This window comes from Scophthalmus maximus, chromosome 5, assembly GCF_022379125.1.
Source record: "Scophthalmus maximus strain ysfricsl-2021 chromosome 5, ASM2237912v1, whole genome shotgun sequence".
Classification (NCBI taxonomy): Eukaryota; Metazoa; Chordata; class Actinopteri; order Pleuronectiformes; family Scophthalmidae; genus Scophthalmus; species Scophthalmus maximus.
This window is the reverse complement of record NC_061519.1, coordinates 14,197,556-14,216,913: the sequence shown is the minus strand read 5'-3', so window position 1 is coordinate 14,216,913 and position 19,358 is coordinate 14,197,556. Positions and strand designations below refer to the sequence as shown.

The 19,358-nt window shown below is 40.6% G+C and overlaps 1 protein-coding gene across 1 annotated transcript in view; it reads left to right on the top strand.

The window, feature by feature from the left end:
* The window catches only part of clstn2a (calsyntenin 2a), a 111,048-nt gene that overhangs the window by 63,982 nt on the left and 27,708 nt on the right, over positions 1-19,358 (top strand). The window contains exons 3-5 of the mRNA XM_035635326.2: positions 15,071-15,266; positions 17,177-17,288; positions 17,648-17,744. Coding sequence (XP_035491219.2) covers positions 15,071-15,266; positions 17,177-17,288; positions 17,648-17,744 — 405 coding nt within the window. The remainder of the gene's footprint in view (positions 1-15,070; positions 15,267-17,176; positions 17,289-17,647; positions 17,745-19,358) is intronic.

The window sequence follows — 19,358 nt, the reverse complement described above, 5'->3', positions numbered from 1 at the left end:
AAGGAGGATTGATTGGATGACTTGGTCCACAAAACACAGGGCAGCTGTTCTCAATCGATTTTATTTGTGAACATTACAGAATCTGAAATGTGTTTATTATTGTTTCCATGATGACTGTCTGTGACTCGTGTTGCTGTTATGCTCCTTTGGATCAGATCCGAGGGTGTTGACCTACACTCTTGCATGAATTGAAGGCCTTGTTGCCATAACTTGTATGATGCAATCACGCATTGTTTTTTTGTCTTGTGGCTAAAGGTAGCATATGCGTATCATGATTAACAACAAGATTGTGGGGATTGGTAAAAAAAAATTGCCGATTGCAGTACACGACTGTGCAGGCCGTGATTAGAGCTGTAGTCTGATTTAAACATTGAAAATTAACGTGCACTACAGTCTGCTCCATTGTAATGTCCTTCACTGCATTGATCCGAATACACAGTTCTTTATGGTCTAACTTTAATTTAAGATCATTTACATGCTGATTTATGCAAAAAAACCCATCTTTTATAAGTGAGTCTCACAGCAATCAGTCAAGCAAGTTTTTTTTATCACAAATCATTAAATATTGAGAGGTGCCATTCACTCTGTTCAAACTCTTTAGAACTGAAGTAAAGTTGAATGAAACAAATGTGAATGTGCTACTTAAAATTATTTTTTGACTGTATAAAAGAGGCATTTCTTTCATCTTCAAGTGATGAACTATGCTTTAGTTCACCACCCCATTAGAAATGTGTGGTTTCGATCCCATAGATAAAGAGATATTGATAATTATATGTTGCTGTATCCCATCAACGTGAAAGAGATATACAGTCAAATAAGAACTAAAAAGTACAGAAGACAAAAATAGTTTGGGCCTTTTTTTATTATATGGTATTATAATATTATATGAAATACAAATACTATTTGTGCTTTTATAAAATGCACAAATTTACAGTAACAGCTCATGTAAGAGACCTTAGCCAAAGTAAATCACTTTCAATTCAGTCGATTAACTGATGATTTGTTGTACGGGTAAATATTTAATGATGGGATTTGATGGGTTATTCGAGCTGGTATCTACTCCCCCCCACCCTTTCTGTCCCCTACACACTTTCATCTAACCTCACATCCTGTCTTTCTTGTCTCCTCTCACTGTCACTTATTTGTTTCAAATTTGTTATAAATCTTTTTCCTCGTCCTCAGCTCTTCACCTCTCCAAAATGCTCCGTATTTACTGTCAGTCAGCGGTTGGATTGCTGCTGTTAAATAAATTAGATTTCATCCTCATGGTCCAATCTATTCCTAATTGAGTGCAACAAACACACACACATAACCTTAAGGCAGTGTGTACTGCTGGACATGGGTCCCCAGGGTCAATTATGGCAGTGTAATGATTGTAATTGGCAAATTTTCAGCCCATTACCCTATTTCATGTCTCATGCAGGGGAATGTAATCTAGTGACAGGCCGATTGCTGGCCTGGCTGTGGGTGATATATGATAGTCAGCGCTAGAGGAAGGGAGCTCCCTCGTTAATGGTGTCTCGCAATGAGCTACCATGAGATGTCACCAGGGCCCACACACAGGCACAGAGTGAGGGGCAGGAGAGATTGTCTTTGACACACTCTGAAGTCTGTGGGTTGAAGTTCACAGGCGGCAATCATCACATAGAAGTACTGTTTATAGGGGTCACATCGGTGGATTCAGGGCTGCACACGAAGAGTTTCATACATTTTGATTTCTAGATCTGTCGATCACTGTATCAATCTACTTACACAACCCATCTCAGTGTCATCTCTGACGCCCGGTCAAAAAGAGCATGTACAATGAGACCTTGCCTTAGGTCCAAATCTTTCTCTGAGAATGCCATTGAATGGGGTTTTTTCTCTGGTTTTGCAAGACGTCTGCATTACTTTTTTTCTTTACTATCCTTCTAAGTTTCTCTGCTCCTGTCGTCTTTTGCTCACATTTGGCATTCCGATCACAGATCAGCACCACTTCCCCTTTGAAATGGTGCTACAGGATCTGACAGCTGCGTAAGTGAAATAAGATTATTGTGCATCCTCACCTGCCACTGTGCCGTCTTTCAGCTACCCAGACAAAAAGGACTAGTGCTCATTTTTATCTCCCCAAAAAAGTGCCAGAACGTTTGAAAGGCAATTTCAAACCTGTGACAGTGTAATGGATGGGGGGTAGCGAGTGCCATCAGTCAAGTGCTGAATAGAACTAAGTCAGAGTTTTAGCTAACATCTACTTAAAGCCATTCTCCTGCCTGTGCACTCGCTGGAAATGACTCAGTTTCCCTCCCTGGCAGAACAGCAGGAAATTACTTTGAAAAGTTACTCACAATCCAGACGTCTTGTACGAAGGTGATGTCCGTCAGGTACTGTATTTTGAAAACGCCGGCACAGCGCCATCGCGGAACTAGTCAGGTTAAAGTCTTTTACCTCGCAGGCCATTGTAAGAGAAATGAGGCAAAGTGAAGACTATTGGTGCACATGAGTTTATCGAATGATTGTGAAGCAATTATCCCACGATTGGCATCCGAATAATCAAAGAAATCCAAAATCCTATACTAAATCTAAATCTTTTCTCATCCTGTGTGGATGCTGAAGGCAACAGTAATGATATTAGCTCAAAGTAAATATAGATCAAATGCCCTTTGAGTGCTTCACTTCCAGTAAGACAACAGACCTACAGGCACCAAAAGATAAAGGTAAAGATAAAAATAAATCTTTCTTTGAGCAAAGTGCTTCATTTTCTTATTTTTTAATAATTACAGGGAGTGGTTGAATAGTACACTTTAGTCTTGTGAATGTTCAGTTTAAAAATTCAGATAAAATAAAACATCCAGTGAACCTGTGTAGATCTACTGAGCATGAAGAAGCCTTGAGATCTATAGCTTTACAGCTACAAGTCTTCTGATTTTCAGTACTGATATTAATATTCTTTCAAAGGTTTCTGTCTTATGTTACACCCCTCAGGTTTTATTTGCCTCGACCGATTGTGAGAATCGAAGCTAAAATGAATGAAAATTGAAAAAAGGTTGGAGGATGGGGAATAAGGAAAATTCCCCTATCTATGTTCCCCTACCTCCCACGACATGGGAGACGGAGACAGTCGAGCACCAGCCCTTCGCCGCCCTTTCAGGACCTTTTGTTGACCTTCTTGTGTCATTTCACTCTGTCACAAGTGGGGCTGTCGCTTGGCGGCAGGGATTTTGTCGATTCACGGACTATGTGGGTGGGGTATACGGTGACAGATTATGCTGTGGTGGAGCAAAAATTCATGAACCTAACCACGGAGAAATGATCAGCAAAACTTACCTCAGTGGTGGTCAGTGAGGCGTCGGACTGCATTATCAACATAGAGGCAATGTGGCGAATCCCTATCTGCAAAGGCAAAGTGATTAAATGTAATTATTTGTAGATGAAATCTGGATGGAAGAAAGCCAGATAAACCTTCTTCATCAAATCCACCAGATTGCATGACAGTTTACACTGGAGTCAAAAGGTACAAAGTATTTTGTTCTTGGTTAAATACATATCAGTTTTATTTTTCAGTTGGACTTTAAATGTCAATCACTTAAACTGTACTTACCAAATGGAATACTTCCCGTATGACTATCATTCTTGCACATTATTTTATTCTTTGATGTCCCATTTTCTTTTTCATGTGACGTGTGTATGAGGAATTCCCAGGAGATGTTTGAGGTTAAATATTCAGAATTTAGGCCGTATTGATGCTCAGTATCTGCACGTCCCAGATAAATTTGTTTTCCAAGATCACGATTCACACAGGTGCTTCGTGTCTACAGTAGGTTTTCTTTGAAAACTGGGTATAATCCGATTTATTGTTCCTACCTGGTAATGGCTGTGAGAGCTTAAAGTGTGCCAGGACTAAATCCCACTGGTTTGCACACAAACTGGCTTTTCTGTTACCGTTTCATGCTGAGATTCATTGTAGCGCATGTGTGTGTGTGTAAATGAATGGAGCCATTCTTTCCAAAAAACAAAAAGAAATCCACCCCAACACCTTCATATTTACTTCAATTTGAAGGACTGATAAATGATCAAACATGACAGCGACGCATGCGTGAGCTCTTGGCTGCCGTCTGCTATGACAAACATCACTAACACGCAGAGCTCAATGAAAGACGACAGATTAAGTTATCTTAACCTCCACTGCATATCAGAACTGCACTGCTCATTACCTCCTTTCAAGATGTTCTTACCTGAATTTACCTTCCTGATGAATGCTGCATGCCGTCTCGCCCCACAGCCCACACACCTGCTGGCCCGCCTGACTGATGGTTAAGCTGTGTCATTTTAATAAGTGTGCATTAGTATGCAAAAGATCTCCCGGGGTTCTCAAATGCCACCTGTCAGCTTCCATTGATGTTGTGTTTGCTTTAAGCCATGCTATAGTTAAACATCTATATTAGATGGTGTGAGAATTATTCTGCGCTCAAGTGTTCAAAACAAATGGAGAGATAAACATAGGGTTGGGTGAGCGAGAGCGTAGAGAGAGTGATACAAAAGAGACAGATGAAATGATTTCTGTGGAGTTTGTGCTGTGTGTTCACAGATTTCACGAGGAGGGTAAATTAAACCTTCTGCTTGTGAAAAACTGCAGAGAGACACTGCAGCTCTACGGACAGCTAAAGGAGCCGATACCAAATTATTTTAAAGCGCGATTAAACTCCGTTTTAATACGAAGAAAGAATCAAATCCCTCCCTGTAAAGTTGAGTGGTTGCTGGAGCTGCAACCCCACTGTGAAGTGACACCCCAGCCATTTTTTTTAGATGCATCTTTCAGCTAATTTCCTCTCACTATTTTGGGTTGTCTGTCTCAGGCAAACCGTATAAAGTCACCGCGGCAGCCGCTCTGAGCAAACAAGCTCACAGAAGACAAGTGCGCACCACCTGCCTAATGCAAAATTACAGTGCAAGTAAATGTCAAATATCTAGCAGGGCCAACAAGAGTGGCGGGCCAAACTGGAACTAAAAGGGCACTTTCATATGGGAGGTGGTGAAAAGAATCACTAATATTTCATATTAATATTTATGTATTTCTGTTTTCTGCCAAACTAGTTTTTTTTTTTACGTTTGTTTGTTTGTTTTTAAGATCTATTTTTGGACATTTTTAAAGCCTTTATTGATAGGAAAGCTGTGAAAAGGGGAGAGAGTGGGGGGGCCAAGCAGCAAAGGGCCGGGGTCGGAATCGAACCAGCTGAGGGGAGGAGGGGAGCATCAGCCGCTGTCGCCACCTCCAAAGTCCTAAAACTCAACTTGTCGAGCGAGCGATTGTCTGACAGTGTTGAGTAGTTGCGAGCGCGTAAGCAAGGGCGAGTTCGCACTCGTCTCAGCCCCGCGCTCGTGGTGCAGAAACGCTTGATCGTACTGTTTGCCTATCTGCTTGCGGATACCGTTCTTTGTGCTTGCAGAGTAGAAACGAGTGTGGGTTTGGCGCTTGCGGTATTGTTCTGTGAACTCGTATCATAAGAGTAAGCGTGGTTTAGTTTTGAGACTAAATAAATAGCATGCTAATTAACGCGGGATCACCTACTATTTTATATCAAAATGTTGAAATAGGTCTGTTGTGTGTATTGATGAACGTGCGTGTGTGAGTTTACGCTTGTCTGTCTGTGTGCATCACTGCACACAGACAGACAAAAAAAAGGTGTGTGTGTGTGTGCGCAAGTGCCAATGTGAATTTGTGTGTCTTCTATCAACCACTGGGCCATGTCCTTCTCTTCTCGGTGAGCCGCTGAGCTGACAGAGGTCATAGCCCAAGCCACTGTGACATTTACAGCTCAGAGGCTTATGGAGACTCGCTGCTGTACCTGGCAGCCTGTGATTATCTCACAACCAATGCGGGCCTGCAGTCCAACAGAAGGGTGTTGAAAATGCATGAATGAGAAGAAACATGATGAATGTCACCAGGGAGAAGTGTGCTTCGGTAAAAGATGGAAAATATTGTAATTTTTCTTGTGGTTTTGTTAGTTTTTTTAACGAGAGGCAGAACTGTTCCCGTCTCCTGTGGAATTTAAAGAATGATCATGCAAAACCGCCATAGGTAACATAGGCTAACCCTAACCCTAACCCTAAAATAAATAGAAAGATTATTGCCTTTATTTGTCATGAAATAAGGTCCAAATGCTCAATAAATTGGCTAATTGTGTACACTCTGTCATATTGACTGTTGCGTTATTTACAATGTGTAGAAATACAAAAAATTGCTTCTGACTTTTTTTTTCATGACTCTTTAAAATACCAGTATCCTTTCTACCATCTATGGCAGTTCTTCTCCTATAGACCATCTGACCCTGACCTGCTGCTCCCAGTCTGCTGCCCTTCTTCTTTTGTGTTCATTTACCCATTTACGCATTATATATGAGGGTATTGTTGTGAGAGAGCAACCACATCCAGGAGGAGGCGGAGAGGAAGCACACTGAGGTACTCGAGAGTTTGATAGTGCTATTTATACTAGCATTAGTTATCTCACTCACTGTAGTTATTGCTCTGGATCCTTCCTCCTTTTCCTCCTCCACCTCTCACTCACTTTTTCCTCCACTCCTTTGTATCTCTTTGGCCTCTTCTGTACGTAGAGCAGTGGTGTTCTCCTTAGTGCTCGTTTCTCTGACAATCTTTTTCTTCAGTCTGTGGTGCATTTACTTTCCCTGTTGTTGAACTCATGCCTTTTAAAACTAGTGAAGTGGAAAAAAAAACCCTGTTTCCTTTGTGGTCTTAACTTTTGATTCACAATGACATGCGCATGTGCACACACACACTTTGTACGATTCCCCGCTTGACTTGATAAACCATCTAGTGCCTCGTTTATCTTTTTCCCATTTACATATTTTGGCGGGAGAGATCTGGAGTACTTAGCTGAAGGCTTATTTCCCAGTCTGTTGTGGCACTCAAACCCACCATCTTTCACTCACAAGGAGCCTCTTTAAAAGTCGCAATGCAGACTACTCATGGCGTGTGCCTGACTTCAGCTATTCACGCTCCACTAGGTATTGGCTTTTAACACTTGGGCCAAAACGCTCCTCAGAGCTCTCTCCTTCAGCATTAAAGTCACACAAGCACATCTTCACGCAGTTCAATTAAGAGGTACCACTGACAGTCACAGTTCATCTGATGAATTCTAATCCCACAACTTCAGAAGCTGCAATTAACACTAATTGCATTGCAGACCACCAAAGCCTCCAGCAGAATGAATGTGTGTTGTCTGTGATATATTGAATTATCCCCATCCTATGTTGTGTTCTCCAAGGCATTGGCCTTCCTGAGTGAATAGATAACCTGAAGGTGTGTGTGTGTGTGTGTGTGTGTACATGTGCTTCCTGTTTGTGTGAGCTGATGATTTGTCACCCTGAGGTCAAGAGTATGCTGTGACAATCTCCCAAATGCAATTAGGAAGTGGCCGTGCTATCTGAAGGAGTGTAGTAAGACTCTGATGAATTGCCCCTGCGTGTCTCTCGCTGACTGGGAGTCCACTGTGGCTGCACCGGTCAACAAATGCATGCACACATGCACACACACACACACACACACACACACACACACACACACACACACACACACACACACACATACACACCCCTGCACTGTGTGAATACTACCCAGTTTATTGCACCTCTATTGCACTGTACCAGATAGGCCCTGGAGAAATTGATAAAATGTTTTTTCCTTACACCCCGAGTATTTCATTTCATCGAGTGGTATTAGGTGAGAAAAATAGATGTTGGTGTTTTTGCATGAGAAGACATGTCAGGAGTGTTGTGACTCACTTTTCAGTAAAGTTGTTTGGTCATGTGTGGTGTGAATGTGTGGAAGTCTACGTGCAAAGAGACCCTTTTAATTTGTAACATATATTTGTCAGTATGCAAAGAGTGCGGGCGAGTATGCGGGTGCACATGCAGGACCTAACAGGTCAAACAGAAGCTTTTAGTGAAGATGGAAAAAACAAACACTTATATGTTAGGCTTTGACAAATATGGAGAGCCACCACTGACATTTGACAACTTATCCTTCGGCTAACTGCTTGTTGCTCATCCTCATTGTGTCCTCACCAGAAACCTCAGTCAGTGCAGAGAAAATCCCATAAAAGCCAACAGGAGCAGGGCTCAGTAGAGGCTTTTAAACCCTCACTTGTTTCCATCCTCCTCCTCCTCCTCCTCTGTTGCCTCATCCTTTTCCAACCTCACTCTCACAAACCTAGAACTGTACAATTTAAGTTGTGGAGGAGTTAGTTTTCTAATGTTCAGCTAGTGTAATCAAATCTTCACGGAATAGACGTTTAACCATGAGGACATTTGAAATGTATGAGTGTGCTACCCATTATTCCCACAACAAAACTGACACGTAAAAAAGTCCAACCTTGATAGAAGAACTGAGCACCGTTTGAGCGTTATTAGCCAAGTTAAATCCCAAAACACCAACACAAATTGGAGTAATGCTAGGAGCATGATCTGATCAAACAAAATTACATGTCACAGCTACATGAAGTTATTCCAATCAAGCAAACGATACAAACAGACAAGCAAACAAACCACGCTCTATCGGGGAGAGAACAATGGCACTAACTTTCGGTTTTGTTTGTAAAAAAAACCAAACATTTGCATGATGCAGTTTCCAGCATTTTTGTAAAATCTACCTGGATTATTGTACAATTGATAAACCCACATTAGAATTCATTTGCTCACATCTTCTCATTAAATGCACATAAACCAAAGACTTACACGAACAAAAAAAAGACGAGTAGACCACCTAACTGTGTGGAGATGGAACAGCAGGAGCTTCAACATAACAGCCATAAAAGTGCAGCCTGAGGCCAGCACGACGATGAAAAGCTTTCTATCAGGCGAGAAGTTAGTGGGGACAGCTGGAGTGATTCAAGCTCCATAGCAGGAGAAGACTAACGACACAACCCTTGTTTGCGCAGTCATACACAGCCATGTGCTCCTTATGCCACCAGGTTATTTTATCAAGGTGCTTCATGATGACAATCTGTCTACTATGAAATGCACAAAAGCTGAAAAAAACAACAAAACAAAACAAAAACTCCCCAAGGACCTGGGGATATTTTAGGCTGCAGCCCCTTTTCTTATTTTCAGCATTAGAAATACACAAACACAGAGCAAGAGCAAAAGCTGAGTCAATATAGTCTTATTAAAATCTGAGACACTGTAATGAAGCCCTTTAAAAATAATTCTAATTTTTATCCTATGAATTTCCAGTGTGTGTGTCTGTGTGTCTGTGTGTGTGTGTGTGTGTGTGTGTGTGTGTACACACATATTGTGTGTTGTCCGCATGTGTATTTGTCTCAGAGGGTGAGGGTGTATCTGTGGGTCAGTAGTGGGATGAAGTGTAATCCAGTCATTAATTAAACGAGAGGAAGGGCAAGAGAATGAAGGAACCAGGGCTTAAAACCGCTTGATAGTGTTCCTGCTCAGAAACTCACTTTAATCACGATCTTACATCCCCTACACACACACACACACACACACACACACACACACACACAGTCAAATCTTGATACTGAAGCCTTTGTGTCTAATGCTCTAATACTCTATGCAGAGCCAGACAAACGGGCGCAGACACACCAGATGGAGTCACAACAGATTTTGATTAAGGAGAGGAGTTAGCATGATTTCGCTTTCTCTGTTCACATGAGGCTTGCTGTACTTTTGAAGTGACTCATTCAATTTTGCTGGCCCAAGGTGACTCATGGAATTGTCAACAACTGAAATTTAGAGATGATTGTTGTGTCTGCTCATAGGGCAGTAATTGGTGAGGTAGCTTGTAACTAAAAAATTAATTCCTGACTTAATTTCTGGGCCTAATTTGTTTGTCCCTCCTAATACCAGTGGGTCATTATTATTTCAGTTTATGCTAATGATACACAATTGTACTGCTTATTCAGACCAAAGCCCCGGTTGTGTAACCTGCCTGTCTAGTTTACATAACTGACTCCTTGACATCAGTGGGTGAATTACCCAAATCAGAGGCAGAAATGAAGGCAAAGGCAGAAATTTAAATCACAGGTCCTGAACCCCTTTGCAATGCAGTCAAAACAATTAAGAACAAATGGATCTTTAAAGAACTCCAAAGGTGTCTCAATGGAGCGTCAAAAAGAGTTCTCTAAGGCACCATGAATGGTGCTCCTAAGTACTTCAGCAAAAATAGTTTCTTTAAGGGAAGTGGTTCTCAACTTTTTCGAGTCACGACCCACTTGAATAATCAGGCTGGTACAAAAAATAGATTTTTTTTTTTAGATTTTTTATTTTAAATATATTATATAACTTTTTTTCTCCACAATATCTGACGACCCCTAGAGACATTGACTCCTATGGCGGTCACTGTTTTAAGAAACCATTTTGAAGACAGTTCTTTGTCGACCAAACTGGTAATTATTATGGGTAGGTGATATTTATTGACTGTCCTCTTTAGTTTATTTTATTACAGACAAGTAAGTTATTTAAAACGTCAGCTTCAGAGAAGCACAAAGTATGTACAATGGAATTATTGGCCAAACACAATGCAGTCCATATCAGTGTGCCTACATTTACACGTACAGCTTGAAAAATTTAGTTGATGTCACTTTAAGGACGTATAAAGATTTATGGCAAAGCTGTTGAATTTGATTAATTTGGACTGTACATGTACTGTATATCTTATTATCTGGGTAAATGAACACCAAGCTTTCAGCCAGAAGTCTGCAAGGGAACCAGTGCATATGGATATCATTTAGTCTAGATCCTGTCTGGCTTTCCTTTTTTCTTCAGTATCGGTTTGGCTTCAACAGACTGCAGGCACAGGCTCTGCAGGTTGTCGTGAGCTGCCATGTGACATAATCTGGTTTGACAGCTTGAATCCCTTGATGACCTGTTTGTCCACGTCATTTTCAGCAGTGCTGAGGTTTCTTCAAGTAGCAAGACTTTTTCAAAATACTAGAATTCATAACAAGAGTGTTTTTTATGAAGGATAGTTTAAAAAGACATTCAATACATTCAGATATAAGAGCACCGCATCGATGAATGCTTCTTTCAAAGGCTATGAATCATACTGGAGAAAGCATGAAAAAAAGCTTTCTGCATCTTAATGTAAGAAGTACTGGAATTTCTCAAAAAAGTGAGTTTTCAAATGATGGTACCTAGTCAAAAGTAATAGCCAGGGACTTGGCCAGCAGCAACAAATAAATATGTCCCTGATTTAACATGCAAGGATTTAATCTAATCTGTTCCATTTTGTTTAACTATGTCATTACACATAGTAATGAAGGATAACAGATAAAGGGCAGTTAATTTTTACAGAGTCTTGTCTCTGAATCACATAAAGACAAACATTGTAATTGAAACAGAGGGATAATGAAAACGCAGGACAGTGTTTCCTTCTTCAACCTCGGAGTTCTGGAGTTAGACACTTATTGGGGTCACTGCCGTCCAGATGTGAAATAGAAATATCTTGTGTGTTTGTGTCTGTGTTTGTTGAGGAGTTGCTTACTGACTTAGAGCTTGTCCACTGCACGTCCTACACCTGCAACCATTCCATTGATTGGTTGGTACTAGCTGTCAATCACTCTGTAGCCATCCCCTAATGCATATAGTGCCTCATCGTCTAAAGAGACCACAATTTACAAAATGAACATCCTGTTGTATTGGAGAAGACATAAGTATCTGTGTTTAATTCTTTCTGGTGTTCATTATTCATGTGTTCATCACTATTATTGCTATAAATCAGTTTTTATTCCTTTCATGCAATAAGCATATTATGTGCAGGCTTGGAGTACTTGTTTATCTTTTTATAACTTGCATCAATACTGATAGGCACAAACAATTCAACCTTGAGTAATAACAGCAATAGCGCGATACATATTAAACTCAGAGGTAAAGGTATATATATAAGAGTGGGCTTTAGAGATTTGTTTATAGATGCAATCTTTTTTTTTTTAAACAATAAATTTGATACAGCAATTTTTCTACCTGGCAAAAATGTGCCATGAATATTAAAAACAAAGTGTAAACATTTGTTGAATCCAAGAAATAAATAATAAAAAAACTGGTGAGAAATGCTCTGTCAACTCCTGTTACTCACAGTGGGAAAACACTAATTTGTTTCAGCGCCTTGCGACAGCGTGTTCGCTCATGGAGCCTCATTTTCTCATTAATTGTATCCGTCTTGTCCTTTTCCTTTATATTGGCAATTAAATATCCCCTGAAATACATGTTCCCTGACAGCTTGACATTTTCTGCCGATGCAGTTTGTGCCGCTCAAGCTTTCTGTGGCGCACCATCTATTTTAGATGATTGTTAATATTGATCCATTTTTTGCTGACTGTTCCACTTTACTCTCAATCTCCCCTGGCAACAGGCCAGCTCCCCGGAGCAAAAATCTATATGTTTGGATATTTACTTTGAAAAGCAACCCCTTTCCCTTATGACGTATAGACCAAGAGATTAGACATCATTTCATCCAAAAACCACAACTGGGTGAAATTTTAGTTTTCCCACTAGTTGGGCGAGTGAGGAGCGAAAAACATTTGCTGGCAGAGCAGGAATCTGTCTGAACTCTCTGCCATAACCATTTACATACAATATACATTGACACATCACAGTCCTCTCCATCTCCCTCAGCCTCCTCTTCTTTTGCTCTCGTTGGCTTTCCTCCCCTCCATGTCAATGTTATATTTTGCTGTATAATGTAAATCAGAAAAAATGCTTTTGCCACAACAGATGGAGCAGAAAATGGATTTGCCTCCAACCCCAAAGTGTTACGCAGACTTCCTTCTTCCTGCTCTGCCCCACTAAGTCAAGGCTGTGCTTAAGGGCTGCAGCAGTGTCTTAAAATCACTGGTATTTTCAAATCAGATTATTCTCTTTGGTCCCGTCTAAGACCATATTTTGCTCAGTTTGCTTAGCGTTTGTATGTGAGTATGCGCCGGCAGGATCAAGGCTGCGCTTATCACCCTTCTTCCACACCACCCGTTTTGTTTATTATGTTTTTTCTATACATCCCACTGTCATAGTGGGGACCTTTTCATTTCGATAACTCCACAAAGGGGCCACTGTGAGGGCAAGGCATCTTGAAAATTGGTTTGGGATCAAACCTTGAAGCCCACAGTTTGGCAGCATCATTATTTCACCAAGACGGGGATTTAATAAGTTGAAATAGGTTAAAGGAAGTCAGAGGGAGGAAGTAAGTGGAATGACTGTGCGCATGACAGTGGGATACGAAGATGAGAGTAACTGGAGTGCAGAGAAGCCAGTTGTGAAAGCAAATTTTGTCTTTGGATTTATCTGTGGGGTTTGAGCATGCAAGCAGAAATAAAATAGATAGGTAGCTATTTGTTTCGACTGTGTCCCACCATGCTCGGAGAGATATCAGCCAGCACAGGGTCAGAGGGCTGCGACTCTTTGTTCCCTCTGCAAGGAGATTTCACAAATCCCTGAGATGAACACTTGTACAGAGAGTGAACTCTGCTCATGATTCAATGCTCACAACAGGATCTACACACTGAGAAAAATGCACACGTTAGGGAACCATAATACACTCAGTGTGTAGACACCACACATTTCATCATTTGTTGAGCTGGCACAGTTTGATACAGTTCAAGAATTATTTTTCCTGTAACTACACCCCAGGAGATGTATACTGAGTTGTTAGGTGCAACTCATGCTGTCAAATATCACTGTGTCCAGAAACGAGACCTCAATATAAAGTGATAGTCGAGCTGTAAAGACAAAACGGCAGTGTGTACTGTTAGTTTCTACTTCATTACCCACAGTTCCGTTCATTCGCAGCTCTCTGAACCACAGTTACTGCTCGGTTTACGAAAATGACATCGGGGGAGACAAAGGAAGAGACCAACAAAACAAAATAGGAAGATTTCAAAAGTGTCATGAAAGAAAAATCATGAATGAAAATAAATCGAGTTATTTCGGAAACAAAAACGTCCATACTGCAGTTCTGGGTTTTTTCGCCGTTTGTTTGTTCATACAGCGTCAGACCAGGCTCAGACTCTATCGCTCATTCTAAATGTGATAGTTGTTGTGCTGACCGCCTCCATATTAAGCAGCAGAGACCTTGAAGGTCTTTCAGTTGATGAGCTGCATGCTGGGCAACATTTTCACTCTCTGCTGGGGAACAGACGTGTTGTTTTCTATAGCTCTGCCTGTTCTTTTTTAAAACACACGTGGTCCATTTCCCTTTTCTCTGCAGTAAAGATCAGTGTTATACAACATGTCCCTCTGATTTACTAACTCCTCTTCCTCCTCAAAATAGTCAACATTCAAAATTGTTGCCCCTTTTTTAAGTTTTACTCGATGTTTATTGTCTGCTCTACTCTCTGAAGTTTATCTTAGTTTCATCAGTGTTGGAGTAGTTAGTTACTCAAAAAAATCAATGAATTACATGTACCGTTGGATAACTTTAAAAAAAAATAATGCCTTACTTAACGGAATTACTCACTGCTGAAAGTAAGTCGTTACACCACATTTGCATTACTCCATAACATTGCCTCGGGTGCACTGTCACTTTAATGCTTAAAAGGTTAGAACAAATCCCTGTTCTAATAAGGAGGACAGACACAAGATCTCTTTATCCTGTAATACAACAAAGCCGACAGCAAAGTTGTGAAAATCAGTCCGAAAAGCACTTCACAGAAAAATGTGTTGAGACTTGAGGAACAGGGCTGGCAGCATGCTGTAAATGATTCAAAATAAAATGTTTCATTTTCTTCTTTTCCTTTCGCGCAACAAATTGAAAGTAATGTGCAAATCTCCACCCCTCAAAAGACGTCCTGGACCGCTCTGCCATTTTTGTCCCGTCTCCTCCGGCATGAGCCTCGGCCAATGAACAGTCACTTCACGGGCGATCAGACGAGTGTTGCTTCAGCGCACATAAAGAGTGAGAACTTAAAGTAATCCAAGCGTTACACAAAAAACGCACTGCGTTCAGAAAAATGTCATCCGATCACAGTAATGCATTACCTTGTAATGCTCTACCATGGTCCGCTAAGAAAATACTGACTAGAACACTATGTTATCAATGTAACTGTAAAACCTTTGTTTCCTTGTCTTTGTAGGGGAGATTTGTGCCTTTAAGATCTATGGTCAGGATGCCCCGTTTGAGGCGGTGGTGTTGAATCGCACATCGGGAGAGGGCGTCCTGAGGGCCAGTGGCCCTGTGGACTGTGAGAGCCAGAAAGAGTACACCTTCATAATCCAGGCCTACGACTGCGGGGCCGGACCCAGCGGGGCCGACTGGAAGAAATCACACAAGTGAGTCAAGCCATGTGTCTTCTTGTGTTTGTGTCTGCCTCCTAAATTTTTCAATTTCAAGCCCTGCTTGAATAATAATAATTAAAAAAATACTATTTACAGTGAGATATAGATAACACTGACAGAATTTTTTTAAGCTTATATCAGTTCTCAAATGTAATATTGTGGAGGTTATAGGTTGTTGTTAAGCAAATAATCCTTGTCTTTCAGTCATTCAGTTTGTGACCAAGGCTTTTCCCACGATGCAGCTTCGTTATGTTTGGCATTTGTTCTCAAAAGCTTTATACATTTTTTGAATTTACCAACACACAGTCCCGGACTATTTGGCCTGTTCATGCTTCCAACAAACTGTCAGCAACATAAGTGGCAGCACTTACTGTATGTTGCTGCTATTGTAGCTCAGATTTTCAGGAGGTGGACAGAATATCAGAAACATGACACAAATCAAATTCATGAATAAAGGAAGCTGCACAAATGAGTCATATTCAATTCTCAAAGCCCCCCATAAATCTTGACAATAATTGAAAAATGTCATCAGCGACAGACTGGTCTTGAGTTGAGCCTCATTAATACAGCATTGTGTAACCCTTGGAAATACGGCCTCAATTAGCAGAGTTAAAATTACACTAAATTACAAGCACACAACAACTAAATAAACAAAGGAGAGAGAAGATGTAGTCATGAATATGTACAAGTTTGTAGCTGTAGTTACATCCATTTGAATATTTGATATCATCATTCCTCTTTTTCCTGACTTTTAAATTAATTTAGAAGTGAAAATACCAACATGCTCCTGTGTTTCCTTCATAGCTTGCACTCATAGCTTATTCATTATTCATTTGTGTGTGTGTGTGTGTGTCTGTGTGTGTGTGTGTGTGTAAGTGACAGTACTATGTGAACAGGATGGACAGACAGGCAGAGCAGCATCGACAGCAGCCAATCAAACCCTGTGGTCCTTCACTCAGAGACAAGGAGCAGCTAAAATAAGCTGCTGCAGGATCAGTACTTAACAGAGAAACAGGGAGAAATTTATCAGCTCAGGGATCTGTGATAAATTTCTCCAGTGGATGATAAATGCCACGTTGTGTGTGTGTGTGTGTGTGTGTGTGTGTGTGTGTGTGTGTGTGTGTGTGTGTGTGTGTGTGTGTGTGTGTGTGTGTGTGTGTGTGTGTGTGTGTGTGTGTGTGTGTGTGTGTGTGTGTGTGTGTGGTGTGTGTGGTGTGTGTGTGTGTGTGTGTGTGTGTGTGCGTGCATGTCATTATCACTGTGTGACATTCTAAATAGGCCTCATTAAGCCGATGTCATTAATTAACCAGATGCGCTTCCTCAGATACTCCACGAGTTGTTTGTCAGAGAAGGTCACCGGTGAAGAAAACTTCATGACACATCAGAATTATTCCTATATTCATACACTTAAATGCAAAAATGTTATCAGAGTGCCATGTTAATGTCGTCAGCGGTTGAGATTGGGTATTAAGGGTGTCGGCTGTGGATGAGTCTTTAGAGTCAGAGGATGAACCTTTTAGATAGAAGGTTTCAGAACAATATTGGAAACACCTTTTTTAAGGAAGCTCTTTAAAAGACGACCTTATGTGTGGTACCTTTAAATCAACCCTTTCAACTTTTTTTTTCCAGGAATAGATCTATTTTCATGTGAGCATGGGGACTGTTTTCCTCTCGATCTCCTCTGCCTTTAACTATGGTGTACTTGAATGAAACAGAGAGATAGGTCTTAATTAATGTCAAACAATCTCTAATGATTTGAAGAGATTTTTTTTCTTCTCTTCTTTCGTCATCCGTCTATTCTCTCCTGGTGTCCTTACTTTTCCCTTTCTGCATCTATTATCTCCACTGTCCTTTTCCCTACCGTGCTCCCCCCTCATCTTTCTTCCATTCCTACGTCCATTCAGGGCGGTGGTTCACATCCAGGTAGATGACATCAACGAGTTCTGTCCTGTGTTTCGGGAGCCTCTGTACAAGGCGTCGGTTACAGAAGGCAAGATATATGACAGCATTTTGCAGGTATATTAATTTCATAATTTGCTGTGAATACATATCTACTTAAAATTTGTTTTGTTTTTTCAAATTTATTATCGTTACTATCTTCTAAAGCTCTATCTCTTTATTAGTGTTTGGGTTTTATTATGTCCCCAAACTATTTTTTTAGTGGTATAACAAATTACCTTGTCTTTGTCATTTACAAATGTTGTCATCATTTCAAGCGGTAATTGAGGTAAAAGGGTTAGTAATTTAGTTTAAAAAAGTAATTTCTTTTAACATTGTTTAAAAAAAGCTATTTGGGATTGTAATTGTGTTGTTTTTTAGTAGCACAGTCATAGAGGACATGGGAGTGAACTGGATGTTGCATTACATTATTACAGGTGGAAGCATGGGACCAGGACTGTTCCCCACAATACAGCCAAATCTGCAACTATGAGATTGTCACCTCAGGGACGCCTTTCGCCATCGACCGCAATGGTGAGTGTGTTCGTGTTCTGAATGTGGCTTGGAATAAAATATAAATAAATGGAAGAAACTCTGTGTGTCTGACTGACTGACTGTGTTTCGCCTCAACATCTGATTCTTTGGATGAGTGGTTGTCGAGACAATCGGCAGACTTTTATTTTAAACTGCACTAGTTGATGTTATAAGTATTACAGTGTTCAAACACGAACCGATTACATACAGTAACTTGTCCAGCTGCCCCACAGTCTTTTAAAAAAAACCCACTCTGTTTATTTTCACCTGTCAGCGGTTGCGCCCACGTTCATCAAATTAAAAACGAATTATAAAATACTTTTAACCCTAACGCTTCAATTATAAACAGTAGGCGTCTGCTCCGTGCAGCAGCAGAGCAGAGTTCATTCAATTTAATTACGCTGAATGATTATTAGCCGTGTAACACCTATTCACAATTGCTCTTTATATACCTGTTTTATTTTAATCAAGGTTAAACCAGTAGCACGAAGTAAATCAATTTCTTTTCAGCCAAAATAATTTCACATGACATTTACCCCAAAAGAATAGACCCCCAAACGCATACCATCATACCATTGGATACCTGAACCAAACAAAGCTGTCATTCAAACTCATTTGAACCTTTTTTTTGGAGTATGATGAAGTTAACTAATAGTAGTCCTGTTCCTGCCTCTCCCGAACACACACCGCATGGTTAATGTCTCGATGAAAGGAGGAAAAAGCCATTCCTCGGCTGAATTTGCATATGTTCCTTCTGTGATCTCGGCCAGCTGAACTTCGTGTGAACATGAACGAGTCCCTGCTAAAGATAGACATGAGAGAGCCGACGAATTAATCAGGAGATGAATCGTTGCGCTGCCAGTAAACAAAAAACTATTGTAGAAACCACCGAAGTTTTTGTAAGTAGTGTAACAATGGAAGACATGTTACACTGACTGCATGTATAGTAAAGGGACTGCACAAATCATATATAAATGGATGTGCACTGAACAACATAAATGATGTGAATTCACAGTAGAAATGCAGTATGAGTAGGAAGAAGCGAGCAGACAACGGTTGCTGATCCCTCTTTTTTTGCAATGAGGTTGTCATCTGTGAAGCAGCTTTTCACCGGAGCATAGCTCAAAAGTAATTTGACAAACATCCACCGTCATCTGTGACGGCTTCTTTCTTTTTTCCCCCTTTTTTCCTGTGTTCAGTTGTGGCTTTACACCAGTCTTAGTCGGCTAGCGGAGTGTATTTCGTTTCCGATTGAGAGCATATCAGCCTGTATAAAATTTCAGCTTTGGGCTTTTTGCCGACTTCTCCCTGAGCCTCCGCTGCTCCACTGTGCTGATCTGAGTACAGCATAATCCGAACTGAACGGAGACTGGAAGGTATTTGTGTGTTGAACACAGACAGGAGCACACACTGCTTTCTTTGCTGTATCTGTTTCTCTCTCTGTCTCTCAGGCTCTTTTTTTTTTCCCCCATTATTTTTTCTCATTTCTTTGTGAGTTTAACTTCCTGGTCTGATCTTTCTCACTGTATTTTACAGAGGTCTGGCTCATGTGATCTGATCTTCTCCCAGGCACAATAATATTGTTTGGGAGAAATTGCAAGACCCAACATTTTG